Source organism: Podarcis cretensis (assembly GCF_951804945.1).
Source record: "Podarcis cretensis genome assembly, chromosome: 5".
NCBI classification, from domain to species: Eukaryota; Metazoa; Chordata; class Lepidosauria; order Squamata; family Lacertidae; genus Podarcis; species Podarcis cretensis.
In genome coordinates, this window is record NC_137174.1 from 95,482,628 (window position 1) to 95,501,073 (window position 18,446).

At 48.6% G+C, this 18,446-nt stretch overlaps 1 protein-coding gene across 3 annotated transcripts in view; it reads left to right on the top strand.

Annotated features, from left to right (window-relative positions):
• Positions 1 to 15,621, top strand: part of ECE2 (endothelin converting enzyme 2) — a 49,858-nt gene extending 34,237 nt beyond the window's left edge. For 2 of the 3 annotated variants that reach the window (XM_079977835.1, XM_079977836.1), the window contains exons 10-19: positions 1,355 to 1,469; positions 2,589 to 2,699; positions 3,420 to 3,518; positions 3,928 to 4,005; positions 6,947 to 7,050; positions 8,317 to 8,427; positions 9,266 to 9,333; positions 12,498 to 12,688; positions 12,878 to 12,973; positions 14,258 to 15,621. In XM_079977835.1, the coding sequence (XP_079833961.1) occupies positions 1,355 to 1,469; positions 2,589 to 2,699; positions 3,420 to 3,518; positions 3,928 to 4,005; positions 6,947 to 7,050; positions 8,317 to 8,427; positions 9,266 to 9,333; positions 12,498 to 12,688; positions 12,878 to 12,973; positions 14,258 to 14,434 (1,150 nt within the window). In that variant the 3' untranslated portion in view covers positions 14,435 to 15,621. The remainder of the gene's footprint in view (positions 1 to 1,354; positions 1,470 to 2,588; positions 2,700 to 3,419; positions 3,519 to 3,927; positions 4,006 to 6,946; positions 7,051 to 8,316; positions 8,428 to 9,265; positions 9,334 to 12,497; positions 12,689 to 12,877; positions 12,974 to 14,257) is intronic. The other variant, XM_079977834.1, reaches the window with a different exon arrangement.
• Positions 15,622 to 18,446: the final 2,825 nt, after the last annotated feature.

Here is an 18,446-nt window from a genome sequence, read left to right on the forward strand (position 1 = left end):
CAAGGTTTGCAGCTAATGGGCCATTCGTCATGGCTGTTTACAATGCCTGCCCACATACGCACGATGCAAGTGTGTTTTGGCGCTCTACACAGTGGTGTGCCCTTATCCCACGGCAACCCAGCTTTTACTAAACATCAACATACGCTCTGTTTCATTCTACCCAGAGTGCTATTATGTGTCACCTCTTTGTGAAGGAAAAAGCAGCTCAAAAAGGAATTTGCAATGAGTGTGGAGGGGAGCCATGCAAGTAGATTTAGCTCCTTGTACTTAACCATCTCCCCTACACAGGTCCCTTCTCAAACTTTAGGCTATTTGCAAACAACAACAACAACCCTAGAAAGCATAATTATTACCTCAACGACCACTTCTCCCCATATCAACCAACCTGGACCCTGTGACCATCACCTGAGGCCCTTCTGTGTGTGCCTCCTCCCAAAGAAGTATAGAGGGTAGCAACATGAGAATAGGGCCTTTTCTTCAGTGGCTCCCCACTTGTGAAATTCTTTCCCCAGAGAGCCTTTAGGCACCAGGCAATATCATTCCTCTTCTCCCAGTCCTTTGGCTAATTAAACAACCTATGGCTTTCTAAACTTGGGGTGGGGGTGGATATTGTTTTTGTTTGTTACTAAGTTTTGCATTTTTGCGTTTTTATATTGTAAACTGCCCTGTGATTTTTGGATGGAGGGCAGTATAAAAAATATTGTTTTGCATTCCTGTCCTATTCCTCCCCTTCCCCTTCAGTACCCCTCATGCATGCAGGCAATGTGAGAAAGCACAATGAATGCTCCCAGATGACTTCTTTACTGAGCACTCCTCCTGATTTGTTTGCGGGGAGATTAGGCAATACTGGCTATTTAATGAGCATTCATTTTTTGATCATTTGCTTGAATGAAAGTTGCATGATGATGCATCAAAGCAAGTGTTACCCCATATTTCCCAGTGCATTCTCCCATCGCTTAAAAAGTCCGATCTTTTGCGGAAGCAGGTTTTTTGCTCAAGTCTTTCCGATCGTCACTCTCTGTCAGCCCAGTGTAGCCTCTCAGATTATATAAAAATCTGGAGCTTTTGAACCATAGGATTGTAGAGCTGGAAGGGACCGCGAGGGTCATCCAAGTACAACCCCTCTTCTATGCAGGTATCTTTCTTCCAACTTTCCTCAGCATGGTGCAGGTGGCACTTGGGTTTGAGGCATGCAGGTGCCCAGCCAAAGTAGGACCTAAGCCTACAGCTGCACCTTCCCATAAATAAGCAGCTGGGAGGAGAGTGTCTGAGCTTTGCAGAGGGTAGGGACCACTCCAGCCCATTGGCCACCAATCTCAACTGGGTCCTCTTTTCTTTCTTTTCCATCTTTGAGCGTCCTGAACAATTACATGATCTGGAACCTGGTTCAGAAGACAGCTTCCAGCCTGGACCAGCGGTTTGAGGCAGCCCAGGAGAAGCTTTTGGAGACCCTGTATGGTACCAAGAAGGTAAGCGAATCTTCCTTTGGGGCTGCATCTAAGGATTGATTTGATTTGTAGGCCTCTGGAGCTGTCAGCACCCCAGGCCTTCTGGTTAGGTAGTCTGAGAACCAGCTGCAGCCCACCTGACCAGCTGTTTGTTTTGGGGGAGGCCTGTTGTTAGTTGGGGCAGGATCATCAGCCAACCAGTGTCTTTACAGAGCAACACACATGCCCAGCTCTGCTACCCCTTACTTATTTATTATCACTACATTAATATCCTGCCTCTAAGGATATTTTAGAGTATTGTGCATGTTTCTCCCCATTCTGTGCTTCTAACAACCCTGTGAGGTAGAAAAAACAAAATAAAACAAAAAATTACTTCCAGTAGCACCTTAAAGACCAACTAAGTTAGTTCTTGGTATGAGCTTTCGTGTGCATGCACACTTCTTCAGATACGCTGAAAAAGAAGTCACCGGACCCTTCTATATAGTGAGAAGGTGGGGAGGGGTATTACTGAGAAGGGTGGTGGGATTGGGTGATTGGCAGATAGCTGTGATGAGCCTGTTGACGACTCTTAACGACTGCAATAGGTCTTACAGGAAAAAGCAAGGGGTGAGAATGTGAAAAATGGCTTTGTCATGTATAATGAGATGTCATGTATAATGAGATGTCATGTATAATCTACCTGTGAGGTAGATTAGGTGAAGAGGTAAAGGTAAAGGGACTCCTGACCATTAGGTCCAGTCGTGGTCGACTCTGGGGTTGCGGCGGTCATCTCGCTTTATTGGCTGAGGGAGCTGGCATAGAGCTTCTGGGTCATGTGGCCATCATGACTACGCCGCTTCTGGCGAACCAGAGCAGCGCACAGAAACGCCGTTCACCTTCCCGTTGGAGCGGTACCTATTTATCTACTTGCACTTTGACGTGCTTTCAAACTGCTAGGTTGGCAGGAGCGGGGACTGAGCAACAGGAGCTCACCCCATCACGGGGATTCGAACCTCCGACCTTCTGATCGGCAAGTCCTAGACTCTGTGGTTTAATCCACAGCGCCACCTGCACCCGTTAGGTGAAGAGGTACAAGACTCTTAACCACAGCACCACATGGGCTGTCCTACTTATGTCTCGTTCTCTCTCGTTTCTCTGGAGTCCTGCACCCCCCGCTGGCAAACTTGCATCTCCAACACTGATGACACTTTGGGCTTTGCCCTGGGGGCTCTGTTCGTAAAAGCCACCTTCGACCGGCACAGCAAGGAGATTGTGAGTATCCCCAGGCATGTCGACAAAGCTGCCCTCTGTATGTCCCTGCCTTTAACAATACCCCGTGATGACAAGTTCTCCTGTCCGTGCGCTGTATGTGGCCCCTACATATTTTTCTTCCCTGGGAGAAAAGCAGCTGGGGACAGGATGCAGTAGCCACAGCCGGGTAAGGGAGGGTTAAGCAGCTCCTCCCCTCCCCACAACCTGCCAGCCTGTCACTCAACCTGAAACCATCTATAGCTGCTCTGCTCATCCTTCTCAGGGAGGATGGAACTTACATGCAGAAACAATCGCGGAACAACATTTATCCTGCAAGGAATCAGTCATTTATAGAATCAATAGAATTGTAGAGTTGGAAGGCACCTCGAGGGTCATCTACCCAACATGAGGCTTGAACCCACAGCCTTGAGATTAAGAGTCTCGTGCTCCACCCAGCACCAACTCTCTGGAACTCCCTGCCTATTGATATTATGCAGACACCTTCATTGCATTGTTTTCAGCGGCTGCTAACCACTTTCATGTTTAGGTAAGGCTACCCATGGTGCAGAACAACTTCCCAATACGCTGGTATTTGCAGGATGTCCTCACCTGAAGAGCACAGTGATTAATTGGGCGTATAGTGAATGAGACGGTATTCTGGTGATGACAAGCTGGAGATGAGATGAGTGAAGGGGAACACACTGATGCCCTTCCATAGACTTCTTATGTCTTTTCCTTCAGGCAGAGGACATGATTGCTGAGATACGCACTGCTTTCGAGGAATCGCTGGACCATCTGGACTGGATGGATGAGAAGACGAAACAAGCCGCTAAAGAGAAGGTGCCCCAGATACTTATTTGCTGCCGACTTCGGATTCCTGACAATCATGGCTTTAATTTTTAAAGGAAGTTTCTAGTCCTTATGACTGTGTATTTTACATTAGGAGAACTTAGATATGGGAAGGTCCGTGTGGGAGAATGCAGTCCCTCTGATAGGTTGAGCCTAAGCCTCAAGTAGAGCATGAAAGCAATGGCTATCCCTGGTTGGGTCTCCTCTTGCTGTTTGGAGACAGACTACCTCTGAGCATGGAGGTTCCATGTTTGCCAGCCATTGGGAGGTGGCAACTGCAGATTTTACCAGCTGCATGTGGCCCCACCTGCACAGCCTGTTCCCCCCTCCTCACCCCAACTCTTTATTGCAGTTGTGCAGCCTGCAAGTCTCGGCTGCCCATGCTTTCCTTTCTGTGCAGGCTGACTCCATTTACGACATGATCGGCTTCCCGGAGTTCATCCTTGATGACAAGGAGCTGGACGATGTCTATGATGGGGTAAGAGTAATATTCTACAGGCTTTAAGATGCGTTTGTGAGAAGTGGGGGTATTGCTTTGTTTTAACTAGTTGCTTGTGTTTTTGCCTTGTACTGTATTTTATTCTGCAAACTTCCCTGAGATGATGATGATGATGATTTCTTCAATTTGTATACCACCCTATACCTGCAGGCCTCATGAAGGTTCACGACCTGTGAAGCAGGGTGGTATAGTAATTAATTACCTGCATCCAAGTTAGTGGCCATCCTGTGGCAGTGAGTTCCATAGTTTAACTATGCGCTGCATGAAGAAGTCCTTCCTTTTTTCTGTCCTGAATCTTCCAACATTCATTGGATGTCACCAAGTTCTAATGTTAGGAGATCACACACACACACACACACACACACACACACACACACACACACACAAAGGCGACCTAGAATTCTAAAGAGGACTATTCCAAGGTTTCCATTAGTTATCATCTGTTTTTTGAAACAGAAATAATCTCCCCTACAGGAGAGATGCAGCAGTCCTGGAGATACTGCCATACATGGTCAGTGCATGAAGTCCCTGTTCCATCTCCCATTTCCAAAAACCCATTCAATGTGTAATCCTCAAATAGAGGACTTATCAGATATCAAACATTACACTTGATCTTAGCCAATAGGCTGAGAGGCAATACTGGATTGTCCACAGAGTACCCAGGACTCATTTTTTTAGTGGATTTTGAACTGTTTAAGAGCAAAAGGTTGCTGCAGGTTGCTCACTGACACATCAGACTAATGACCATTTCCAATTCCAAAAAATATATGGCGACAACATTAATAATAATAATCATAATCATAATAATTATTTATACCCTGCCCATCTGGCTGGGTTTCCCCAGACACTCTGGGCGGCTTCCAACAAAATATTAAAATTCAGTGGTCTGTTAAACATTAAAAGCTTCTCTAAACAGGGCTGCCTTCAGAAGTCTTCTAAAAGTCTTGTAGTTCTCTTTGACATCTGGTGGAAGGGCGTTCCACAGGGTGGGTGCCACTAGCAAGAAGACCCTCTGCAGCTAAGTAGTCTCCTGGTGGGCAGTTTAATCTCAAAAGAAGTGTGGGTTTTCTCAGCCTTGTCTATTTCTTGAACACCTGCCTGGCTGCTCTGATAGCCATTGGCCAGATGTCTGCATTATCCCACCCACTTAATGCATCATGCTCTGGGTAGCTGTCAACTTGCTGCATGCCAGCAGAGGTCCCCAAAGTTTCATTTCAACGGCCTTCTGTTCTTTGGAAAGAATAATGGGAAAATACAGTGTGGAAATGCTGAGGGTGGCAGGAGAGGATATATTGTTTATTAATATCCTTCCTAACTTGTGCTAGCAAGTTTCTTCACTTAGCAGAGTTCATTCCCCTTCTTACGCAGCAGAAAGCTGGTTGCAAACTCATGTGAGTTTCTTAAGACAACAAACAATTCAATCTCGCTTGCCCAGATTGAGATATGTTCCAATATTCCTGGTAAGACCCCTTTGAATCCCTCCTAAAGGAATAAAGGCACCACAGTCTTATTCATAAGTAACAAAAAGTAGTTTTACTCACAATCAGGCAGAGCATAGTATGATCCCTGAAGGCAGGCTTTAGGCTTAAAGTTACAAATGTGTACAAACAGGTTTACCCCATATAGGAGATAACCTGGGGGACTGCTGGTTTGCAGCCAACAGTACAGTCCAGGTGATGCAGAAAGCAGGCAGGACAAACACGAAGGTCGAAAAGAGAGAAGGTATCAGTGTGACTTGGCCTTTTACCAGGTCTGGAAAGGTCATGCACATCTACTAGTCACATGCAAGGACGGATTCTCCAGGACAGGAGGAACAGGAAGTTTCTACTGGCTGGACCAAACATTCCCTTGCATGTCCACTCTAGCAAAACATGGAATGTTGTACTTGACTGCTCCCAGTAGATTACATTCTACATACAGTTGTGGAGTGGAGCCACGCAAGCAGATTTAGATTCTTGTGCTCAACCATCTCCCCTACACAAGTCTCTTCTCAAACCTTACTCCAGTTGCAAAAATAATAATAATAAAAAATCCTAGGAAACATAATTATTACCTCAAGGACTGATTCTCTCCATATGAACCTAGCTGGGTCCAAGCATAACATTATCATTCATGATTATTAGGAGGTAGGTATTCATGAGCGTTCCACTGTCTGCAGCTCATCAAGTGCAGCTGGCATTTGGCATCTGTACCCCTTGCAATGTCCATTGTTTTTCATCTGTCCCCAGCCATTGGGTTTTTGGGTTCTAGTAATAAAAATTAAGTTGACCGTGTTATCCCAGGGGTGGGGAACCTTGGGCCTGGGGGCCAAATGTGCTCCTCCAGGCCTGTGTATCCAGCCCTTAGGACTCCCTCTTACCCAGATGACACTACATGCTGATCCCACTCTGCACCCTTCTCAAAGGCCCAGGGAGCAAAGCAACTCTTCTAGGTAGGTCTTGCCCCTATGGGGCAGTTGTGGAGGCTGAAGATCCTCACCTTCCCATGGCTGCCTCAATCTCCTCCTCTCCCAGGTCTTTCCCAAGCAATCTGAGACTATGCCAATGTGCCTGTCTCAGCTCCGCCCTCTTCATGCCTCTCCTGGTTCTGGGAGACCAGGGGCACGGGAGCTTGTCGCAGCAGGAAGGGGAGACACCCTGGCTTCTTCACCAGTCAAACTCATCTCTGCCTCTTGGCCTTCCTCCTCTCCTGCTTCTGCTTCTCTCTGGCACAGACTCACCCTGCTCACTAAGCCCTGCTACCTCTTCAGCTTCTGACACATCCTCTTCCCAGTCTGCTCCCTGTGACTGCTCATCATCGACCCACCACCACTCCCTGGGCTCTGAGCCTTCTTCCCTTGGGGGGTTCGCCAGCTGGTGCCTCCCACCATTCCTCTTCGTCCAGCAAGTCCATGACATCTCCTTTCTGCTCTTCTCTCTAGTACGAAGTCTCAGAAGACTCCTTCTTTCAGAACATGTTGAACTTCTACAACTTCTCGGCCAGGTTCATGGCAGACCAGCTGAGGAAGCCCCCCAACCGGGACCAGTAAGGTTTCTCTCCATACATTTCTTGCCCTTATCATTCACTGAGAGATGGCAGAAGGAGGGCAGGGGGGTCAGAGCTCAGTGGAGCATAGGGAAGATTTGAGGAGGCCCCTGGCAAAGTGTGCTTTGTTGGTCAGCCCCCTGGCAGCAGGCTTACCTGGCAGTGGCACCAGGCACCCACTTGCTGCCATTTTAATTTTCTCCAGCTCTCCCAAGATGGCGTCACTGGTGTCAAGGCTGACAAAGAGTGTCACAGAGAGGGGAAGGTCCACACTCACATCACCTTGGGGCTGATCCTGTTCCAGAATGATTGCTTCTGAAAAATATCTTAGAACACCTTAGACTTACATAACTAGGGTGGTAACCCTAATCCCATTTACCTGGGAGTAATTCTCAATAAATTCAATGAGGCTTACTTCTGAGTAGGCATAGTCAGGATTGCAGCCTAGGAACTGGATCTCAATGCAGGCAAACAGGGTGGGGGTGGAGATGGGAATGACCTGGTTTTACATTGATTGAGTTTAGGGTCATGTTTTAATTCAAACAGGAGAACGGCGTGGAGGGGCTGGTCAGCATAAAGCCGAAACTTCCAGAAAATTCAAATCCACAGACAATCAAATAACCTTTTTTTATTGCATCACATCCAACTGAAGGTGGCTGATTTCACGAAGAATGCTTTCCTACACGAAAGCAAGCAAACTCACCCACGCTGCATGTGGAAAGCGAGCATCTCAGGGAGAAGCTAGGCTAAACATCATCTTGTCATGCTAGATTTTCATATGAAGGGAGTTTTTCCCTCTCCACAGGACAGGGCATTCAAGCAAGGAGTTTCAAGCAGCATAGGCCAGAAAGAGCTCTGCTGTCGTGTCATTTCTGCAATTTCTTAGGCCCCATATGAACTATAACGCTGTATCATACCACTTTCAACAGCCCTGGGTCCCCCCTGAAGAATGCCGGGAAGTGTAGTGTGTTATGGGTGTGGAGAGTCACAGAGCTGCAGTTTCTGGAGTGGTGAAACTGTCAAAACCTCTTCCCAGATTCCCAGACTTTGCAAGGGGAAACACTGGTCTCCTAACAGCTCTCAAAACTACAGTTCCCAGGACTCCTGGGGGAGGGGGAACCATAACCATTGTGTAAAACAAGTGGAGGGCACCAAGTCGGGAAACACTTCTCTAGGGTCTTCCAGCCTCCAGCCTTATTTGCTAGCCGTGGTCCTGAACAAACAAGGCCTCCTCCAAACCAGTTTTTGTTGTTGTTCCTTCTCCAGGTGGAGCATGACCCCTCAGACAGTCAATGCTTACTACCTGCCCACCAAGAATGGCATCGTCTTTCCTGCAGGAATTCTGCAGGCTCCTTTCTATGCTCACAACCACCCCAAGTATGTCTGGGTCTTTTGATTGTTTGGTAGGAAAAGAAAGCTTGCGGTGGGGGGGGGGGCTGGGGAGGATGTGGTGATGTGCTGGGCATGCTCAGACTTGACCTCTCTGCTCTGCAACTGCCTAGCTTGTAGGAGGGGAATCAGATCTGAACCAAGAAGGGCACGCGATGGTGGCCTTCCTGTGTGTGGCTATTTCTGGCACACACACACACCTAGACTTGCAGCGGAGTTGCAGTGCCAGTCCATCTGACGCCTTCCACTAGAAATCTCTTGCTTGTGGTTCCTGCCCCAGTAATTGCTTCCTGATCAGAGGGGACCCAGCATTACTTAATTGCACCATAATTGGCCTATAGTTAGCCAGTGCTCATTCCCGGAAGGGGAAAGGAAGGGCTTTAATTTCAGGCTTTCTTCCACTATTTTGCATCTATTTATAGTGTGAAATAACGCCGTTGCGCAACTTGAAAACGAAAGAGAGGCTCTATATTTGGTGATCCATATTTAATAAAGGGGGGGGGGAGAGCCGAAGAAATGTTTGTTACATAAAGGATGGGGAAGCTGTGGCACTCCAGATATTATATTTAGTCACCAGCACCCAGAACAGCCAGTTGCCCATTTTTGATGGGAATTGGCAGTCCCAGCAGCATCCGTCAAGTCCTATGTTCCCCATTCCTGTGCTACACAATGTGTGACGCAAGACGCCTAACCCCTTTGATGCTGTGTCCAAAGATGCCTTAATGTTATTTCAGACATGAGCTCACATTACCTCTCATCAACTGTGTACCAAAGGTGGCCCGCTAGGGTCATAACCTCTTGATTTCTCTTTGTTTCTTCCCTCGAGGGCCCTTAACTTTGGAGGCATTGGCGTTGTGATGGGGCACGAGCTCACCCACGCTTTCGACGACCAAGGTAGGAGCAAGGCACTTGGATCGATGAACCAGTGCTCATGGCTTCTTGTGTCGTGCATGTACGCGCTGTCTGTCCTCCTACAAGGGAGGCCTTTGGTTGGTGTTGCCTTGCGTGGGCCTTTAGATCTGTAACACATTGTGAGGAAGCTGGTGGAATGAACCTCTATGTTCCTTGGGCATCTCTTCCCCAGTTATTCTGGCTCCATCCCATTAGACTTCCTAGTATCTCGTGCCTTAGCTAGGTTTTCCAACAGCAAGGGCCGTTGAGGGCTTTTGCCACCCTAGGCAGACCAGGTTACCTTGATGTCGCAGAGGATTCTGGGAGGTGGTTGGGAAATCAGCCATGACCAGAGCAGAGCAAAGCTTGAACTGTCTCCGCTGTGAGCCTCCCTAGACATCTTCCAAGATTGCATTAGGGAACCTGCAGATGTGCGGATCTTGTTGGATGCCCAAATCTCATCATCCCCAACCATTGGCCATGCCTGGGATGTGAATAGATGCTACGAGGGGATTTATTTGTTAGATATAATTCTTCCTTCTTCATGTTTGTGAGTTCAGTAGAGCACATCCTTTGGCAGATTAAAAGGGAAGCTTAGATAGGCTAGTTTTAGCCTTGTAGGTAATCCAGGATGCTTTAAGGTAGACTGAATTCTCTTTTCTCCCTCTTAAAACAACAATCACTCAGTTTTGTCAAAGGTAAAAATAGCATTTACTCATTCTGGATACCTGTTGAAGAACAACAAATATGGCAGCTTTGTTCAGGCAGTCTTAAAATGGTAATTCAATTACGAAGACATACTTAGGTCTAGCTTAAGATGTAGAGGCTCTCACATTGCTGGCAGAGTGGAAAGAGACAGAGGAAAAGGGTGTTCCTGGGCAAGTAGGAGAACATATATAGGTATGCCCTCCCTCTGTCAGGGCACAGTGGAAGCATCTCTCACAGGCCTCGGTCCAGTATACCTGAGGGAGCGTCTCCACCCCATCGTACTGCCTGGACACTGAGGTCCAGTGCCAAGGGCCTTCTGGTGGTTCCCTCGCTGCGAGAAGCCAAATTACAGGGAACCAGGCAGAGGGCCTTCTCAGTAGTGGCACCCACCCTGTGGAATGCCCTCCCACCAGATGTCAAAGAGAAAAACAACTACCAGACTTTTAGAAGACACCTGAAGGCAGCCCTGTTTAGGGAAACTTTTAATGTTTAAAAGATTATTGTATTTTAATATTTTGTTGGAAGCCACCCAGAGTGGCTGGGGAAACCCAGCCAGATGGGTGGGGTATTAATAATAATAATAATAATAATAATAATAATAATAATAATAATCTCTTGCAAGTTCACAAGAAAACTCAGCTCCTATCATATGCCTATCTAGCAAAACATGAATTGGTGGTTTGGCTTCACTTTAAACATCCCACACAGCTGGCCAGGGCTGATGGGAGTGGGAGTCCGACAACGTCTGGAAGGCCACAGGTTCCCACTTCCTGGTTTATAGGGTTGAGCCTGACCCATCTGAAAGACTCCTGTTGGTGGCCTTTCCATTCATTTTCCCTGCTCCCCACTTGCACCTATCTCCATGGTAGCTTCCATTCCGCCATTGCCATCAAGCCACCCTTTCCTTTCTGCGGTCCACTTGCTTCCCTACCTGTTTGCAATCCTTTCTCCCCAGGTGACACCTCCAGTCATCTTCCCCGGCTTCTTTGTGCTGCTTTTGCTCCTGCTCCATCCGCTTGGTGAGCATTCATTATCTCTGCATGAGTGGGCCACAGCTGGCAGCTTAGGGAGTTCACTGCCACCACAACCCCACCGATCCATTCCTCTCCTTTTAACTCACAGCTGCTTAAGGCTACTTCAGGAGCAACCCCCAGGTCCCCTTTCCTTTAAAGCTGGGGAATCCTTTGCCTGGGGCAACACAACTCTTCCAGCATTGCAGTGCTCAACAGCTGTAGATGGTGCAGGACCCAAAGGGCAACTGTGCCGTGCTGGGAGGGAAGGAGGGTGTGAATTACAGGGAACCTCGGAATATAGGAAGCTGCCTTATACCGAGCCGAGCCACTGTGTTCCTTCTAGCTCAGTATTGTATACAGTGACTGGCTCTCCAAAGTTTCAGGCAGGGTTCGCTCCTAGCCCTACCTGGAGATCCCAGGGATTGAACCTGAGACCTTCTGCATGCAAAGGAGATGCTCTGCCATTGAGCCACAACCCTTCCTGGATCCAAGATAATCCCTCCTGTATGCTGGAATGGAATTGAGGATCTCTAATGCCCCCTAAGAAGCAGTTGCTCAGAGGTCTAGCGGAGGCCAGCTGTCAAGGAGCCATAGAGCAAGACTGTGTGCGTTCCACATGGATGTTTCAGCGCAGATAAAGCATGGAGTGCAGCATTGGGCACAGAATTCTGCTCCTGGTCTTCTGAGCTTTTGTTTTTGAATCATAGCAAGTTTCTACCTCTTACGCCTGAAAGAGTGTGGGCAACTCCTGGCAGAAAACTCAGAAAGCAGGTAGCGACTGAATTGGATTTGCATTGGTGAGAGGGGCAGGATTTGGTTCCTCTGCACTCTCCATGCCTTGTAGGAGCTGAACAAATTGTGCAAAAAGAAAATGCGTACAGATTGGTTGCGTGTGGATTGTGTGTAAAGTGTGGGTTTCCTCAATTCAGCAGGAATTCTGATTTTTTTAAAATGCAAAGTATGCACAGCATTAACTGAACCGAAAAACCCAAACAGCAGCTTGCTGGCCGTAACTTTGTTGTAGCTGAACCAAAGCCAGTAGCCGAGGTTTAAACCCTAGCATTGCCAATTAAAGAACCCCCAGCACCTGATCTGCACAATGAAGGATCAGTCCCTTGTACTGCAATAATAATAATAATAATAATAATTTTATAATTTGTACCCCGCCCATCTGACTGGGTTGCCGCAGGCACTTTGGCAGTAAGAATCCATGTTATTGCAAGAGGTGGAGCCAGAATAAGGCAGCTTCCTAGAGTTCCTTGCTCTTTTGTAAGTCCATCCCTGGAGCCAGTAAACACCTGATTAGGAACAAAGGAAAGGGGACTTCTTTTCTCCATCATGCCCCTCTTGTGAGCTTCTTTGGGGGCACCTGCTGGCTGCTGTGGGAGCTCAGGCGTTGTGCCAGACGAACCTTCAGCCCAGTCCAGCAAGGCGATTTTATTCCAGGCCGCGAGTACGATAAAGAAGGGAACCTGCGTCCCTGGTGGCAGAACTCATCTCTGGAGGCTTTCAAGAACCGGACGGCATGCATGACGGAGCAGTACAACAAGTACCTTGTCAACGGGGAGCATGTCAATGGCAAGCAGACCTTGGGCGAGAACATCGCTGACAACGGGGGGCTCAAGGCAGCCTACAACGTAAGTAGCCTGTCCAGGGGAAGATTGTGCGCCCCCCACCGAAAAGGCAGGCCTGGGGGGAAAGGCCTGGCAGGTCTCAAGCTGGTTGTGTCTGCGAGGTGTCTTTTCTCTCAGCGGCCGTGAGGCGAGGGAGGCGCTTGGGCCCCCCTGAGCTTGGAAGCACAGGCTCTGCTCTCGCTTTCCTTGCAGGCTTACAAAGTCTGGCTGAAAAAGAACGGGGAGGAGAAGCGCCTGCCGTCCGTGGACCTCACTAGCCACCAGCTCTTCTTCCTAGGGTTTGCACAGGTAACTCATGGCTTGGAGGTGGGGGAATGAGAAACAGAAACTTCCCGTTCCCAATATCCCCCTCCCCACATCCATGCGCATTCTGTCTGCCGCTGCCAGTACCCCTGTGTTAACAGTCCTCCTGGCAGGTCTGAAGATAATGGGCATAAAAGCCATCTCTGGAGTACAGGAGGGCCCCCCACCCCAATAGTTCAGTGCTGGAAAGCTAAGGTTCAATCCCTGGCATCTCCAGGTAAAGAAAGCCAGTGTGGTGCAGTGGTTAGAGTGTCAAACTGAGGCCTGGGAGATCAGGTCCGAAATCACCACTCAGCCATGAAACTCAGTGGGTGACCTTCGGCCAGTCATGATCAGCTTGGATGGCTCAGTTGGTTAGAGCATGGTGCTGATAACGCCAAGGTTGCAGGTTTGATCCCTGTCTGGGACAGCTGCATAATCCCGCCTTGCAGGGGGTTGGGCTAGATGATCTTCAGGGTCCCTTGCAACTCTGCAGTTCTGTGAGTCTTCTTATCCTTTGGCCCTAGCCTACCTCACAGGGTTGTTGTGAGGACAAAATGTGGGGGGTGGGGGGTGGAGAACAATGCGCACCACCCTGAGTTCCTTGGAGGAAAGGTGGAATTTAAATGTAATAAAATAATAATAATAATAATAATAATAATAATAATAATAATAATGGTTTTCAAGCAGCAAGGCAAGAAAGAGCCTGGAGAAACCTCCAGAGAGCTGGAGGGACTGTTGCCATGCAGTGCCCTGTCATTGTACCATGGTGCTCACAGGGTCCTTAGAGCGATGTTCTGCTCCAGTTCCATCTCTTGGGTGGGAACTGCTGGAGCCCAGCTCAGCACCAGCTGTGGATTCAACAGAATGATCAGCTGTTGGCCTGTACAGGGCAATATGAAGATGCTGCTTGAAACTCATAGAACTGTGGAGTTGGAAGGGACCCCGAGGGTCATCTAGTCCAACCCGCTGCAGTGCAGGAATCTCAGCTGAAGCATCCATGACAGATGATCATCCAACCTCTTCTAAAAGACCTCCAAGGAAGGAGAGTCCACTACCTCCCAAGGGAGACCATTCCACTCCCGAACACTTGGCCATGAAGCTCCCAGGGTGAGCATGAGCCAGTCACTTCCCCTCAGCCTGACCTACCTCACAGGGTTGTTGTGGGAATTAAATAAGGAGGAAGAGAACCACGCATGCCAGGTGGAGCTCCCTGGGGTGGGGGAGAGTTGGGATATAAATCTAAGAAACTAATTAATAAAATAAACAAGTATCTCCTTCCTGGCGCAGGTCTGGTGTTCGGTGCGCACCCCGGAGAGCTCGCACGAGGGCCTGGTGACCGATCCGCACAGCCCGGACAAGTTCCGCGTCATCGGAACCCTCAGCAACTCACGGGACTTTGTAGAGCACTTTAAATGCCCCGTCGGCTCCCTCATGAACCCTGGGAAGCACTGCGAAGTGTGGTAGAGAGAGAGAGGCTGCCCTTGGCAGGAGTCTGTACATACACACAACTTGCCTGTGCTCAAAACCCAGCCCATGGGGGGGGGGGAGGGTGGGGGCCGGCAGTCACATTTTTGGGGTGCTACTGGCGGTTTTGCCTCATCAGCTTTGGTCCCCTTTACGGCCCTAGGAGAAAGGTGAGCTTAATGTGAACTCCCCCCCCCTCTCGCCCAAAGCCCGCTTCATGGGGTGGTGTGCAAAAGCACAGCTTCTCTTAGCTCGCCCCACCACCTGCTCCATCTTCCGCGGATTCTGCGAAGGATCTCCAGCTCTCCTCCTTCAGCTATAGCTCTCCAGGAAACGTCTCCCCATCCTCCTCCACACCCCACCAGGCTGGCCCCAATGCCTTTGGCTTCTCGCTCTCTTTTGTTTTGCTCGACTGCTTGCAGCAGCTGCAGAGAGGATGGACCCCCTGGTCTTTGTAAACTGCTACTTTTAAGGGTGGGGGGTCTTGGGGTGGCCAGGCAAAGGAGGGTACCACCGTCTACTAATGTGCTTCGACTAGCAGTGGGGAAGTTTTGGTCCTCTTTGTGCTGCTGGGCTCTGATTCCCAGCTCCCCAAGCCTGCATGGGCCAAACAGTCTTGGGTGATGGAGGGTGTTGTCGTTCAGCAACATCTGGATGGCTGCAGGTTCTTGAACTCCAGGCTAGATACTGCAGGGTTTTCTTTGGAGGCCGTCAATGCTGATTCAGTCGAGGAATTCCCAACCATATAGCAGGACTAGTTATGAAAGCTTAAGGTATAGCAAAAGAGCCTTTGAAGCTTGAGCAGGGAGTGGTGCATCGGAAGATTTTGGCTGCATCAGAGCATAGAATCAGAGAATTGTAGAGTGGGAAGGGGACCCCAGTTGTCATCTAGTCCAACCCTCTGCAATGCATGAATCTCAGCTAAAGCATCCAGGATTGATGGCCATCCAACCTCTGCAGGATTCATCCAGGATAGCGTTCTGTTTCTAGCAGGCTAAGGAGTTTACAGGCAGATCATGAAGGCAGCAACCCATTCCTGGCATTGAGGTATACTGGCTCAACATGGAAATTATTATATTATATCTGTATATTGCCCTTCAGCCAAAGATCCCAGGGTGGCTCACAACAAAAAAATGCAAAATGAGAACACAAAATACATATTAAACAAAAAGAAACCCAGTAGCCCAATACATTTAAAAGGCTGAAGATCATTTAATCAGCTACAAACCGGCGCCTAAAGATATACAGTGGTACCTCAGATCTCAAACAATCCGTTCGGAAGACCATTCGGCTTCTGAAACATTCGAAAACCGAGTCACGGCTTCCCATTGGTTGCAAGAGCTTCTTGCACTCAGTGGAAGCTGCATCACATGTTTAAGTTCCGAAAAATGTTCGAAAACAGAAGCATTTACTTCCGGGTTTTTGGCGTTCAGTAACTGAAACATTCGACAATGGAGGCATTTGTGAACCGAGGTACCACTGTATAATGAAGATGCTAGGCGAGCCTCCCTGGGAAGAGCATTTCACAAATGGGGACCAACCCCAGAAAAGGCCCGTTCTCATGTTGCCGCTCTCCAGAACCTTTTGCAGAGGAGGCATACGAAGAAGGGCCTCAGATGATGATCAGAGGGTCTGGGTCAGTTCATGTGGGGAGAGGTCCCACTTAACTAAAAGCAGATCTATCCTTCATTGTCGTTACCTCTCTCTTTTTAAACACACAAATAAATAGCCATTTCAGCCAGTGGCTTTCCCATGCAGCGCAATGGTGTGCAATGTAGCTAGGATTTGTATGCCTATACCGTAGTATGGGGGACGCGGGTGGCGCTGTGGTGTAAACCACAGAGCCTAGGGCTTGCCGATCTGAAGGTCAGCAGTTTGAATCCCCGTGACGGGGTGGGCTCCCGTTGTTCGGTCCCAGCTCCTACCCACCTAGCAGTTCGAAAGCACGTCAAAGTGCAAGTAGATAAATAGGTACCGCTCCGGCGGGAAGGTAAACGGCGTTTCCATGTGCTGCTCTGGTTCACCAGAAGCGGCTTAGTCATGCTGGCCACATGACCTGGAAGCTGTCTGTGGACAAACGCCGGTTCCCTCGGCCAGTAAAACGAGATGAGCGTGCAACCCCAGAGTCGTCCACAACTGGACCTAATGGTCTGGGGTACCTTTACCTTTACCGTAGTATGGGCGCCTGGCCGCAACAGTGAGTTCAGGGACGTGGCTCTCCCATTTTCCTACAAAGTCAAATATCCAAAGCAGCAGCAGGCCTCTGGCCACAGGACACCTTCCTCTCTTGCTAGCCTGGGCTATGGCGCCATCTCGCCGGTATTGTGCAGCAAAGGGAGGTGCCGCACCACCCATACTTGCGCACAATCCCACCCAAATCACTGTGGAATGATAGCCTCTTTCTGGCTAGTGTTGCACCTACCAAGCACCCCACTCCTTCGCAAAGAGAAATCCCCACCTCTTGCCACCAGATCCCTTGGGCAGATCCAGACCACCTTGTTGAAAGCACACGAATCCACGCAGCAGCTGGGCGTTAAGGAGACTGATCCCAGGAGAGATGGGAGAGGGAGGGATCCACCAGATCACTTCGGAGATGTTTCTTTTCACCCCTTTCCCAGGATCATTACTGATCCGAAACTAGCTTGGCTTAGAGGTTTTCCAAACTTTTGCTTCCCATCTATCGAGCTTGGTGGGGAATAGTGCCTTGGATTAGAATGTTTGTGTGTGTGTATGTATGTGTGTGTGTGTGTTGGGGAGGGGGGATTCTGTTGGTGTATTTAATTATTAAAAGCACTTTCCGCTTGGTTATTTCAAAGTGGTCCTGGATAATGTCTGGTGAAAAATGAAATCTGGAGAGAGGAGGTTCATGAAACGGCAAGCACAGCCTCCTGTTTTTAGGCTAGAAATCAGGATTAGGAGCATGCCCCTAGACAATCGGCCTCAATATTGCCCACACTGATTGGCAGTGACTCTCCAAAGTCTTTCCCAGCCCTGGAAACATGGGACCTCCTGTATCACAAAGCAGATGCTTTTATCACTGAGCTGTGGCCATGCTCAATAGGCATTGCTCTACGGTAGGTAGGACCTTAGGTCATTTCCAGCCTGTCCCTGTTTGTGAGTCAATCATATACTGGCAAATTTAAGTTGCACCGTTTAAGTGATACACTTGAATAACAAGCATGCTCCCCCCGAAAAAGTGAGGAGGAAGGAATTTTTGTGGTAAGAAAAAATGGCAGCAAAGGGTGGTATAATGGTGATAGTCAACAACATCATATACCCGATGCACATTTGGTCAGAAAATGCCCACTCTCTTCAATGGTATTTTTGCACTGGTGAGTGTGTCGGGGGGGTGGCGGGATTGCAGCATCCCACGGTTATCTATCTGGATCCTTCCTCACATAACATTACAAGTTTTGTGTGTGGGGTTTAATGGCACCAGTAGCCTGCCTGCAGCATCAGACCCAGATTGTGTTATTTCACTTATTGTCAGTAATAGGTATGTTTCTTTTCCAGAGTACATAGAATCATAGAATTGTAGAGTTGAAAGGGGTCCTGCAAGGCAGGAATCGCAACTAAAGAATCTCTGACAGATGGCCATCTAACCTCTGTTTAAAAGCCTCCAATGAAGGACAGTCCACCACAGCTCTTACAGTCATTAAGTTATTTCTACTGTTTAGTCAGAATTTCCTTTCTTGTAATTCAAATCCAATGGTTTGGGTCCTACCCTTTGGAGCAGCATTAAGCAAGCTTGCTGCATCTTCCATATGGCAGCCCTATAGATAGTTGAAGAAGGCTATCATGTCGCCTCTCAGTCGCCTCTTTTCCGGGCTAAACTTACCCAGCTCCTTCAACCGTTCCTCATCGGGCTTGGTTTCCAGACCCTTGATCATCTTGGTTATCCTCCTCTGCACACCTTCCAGCTTGTCAACATCCTTCTTGAACTGGGGTGCCCCAAAAAGTCCAGGCTGGGTGTGGCCAAGGCAGAATAGAGGAACACTAGAATCACAGAATT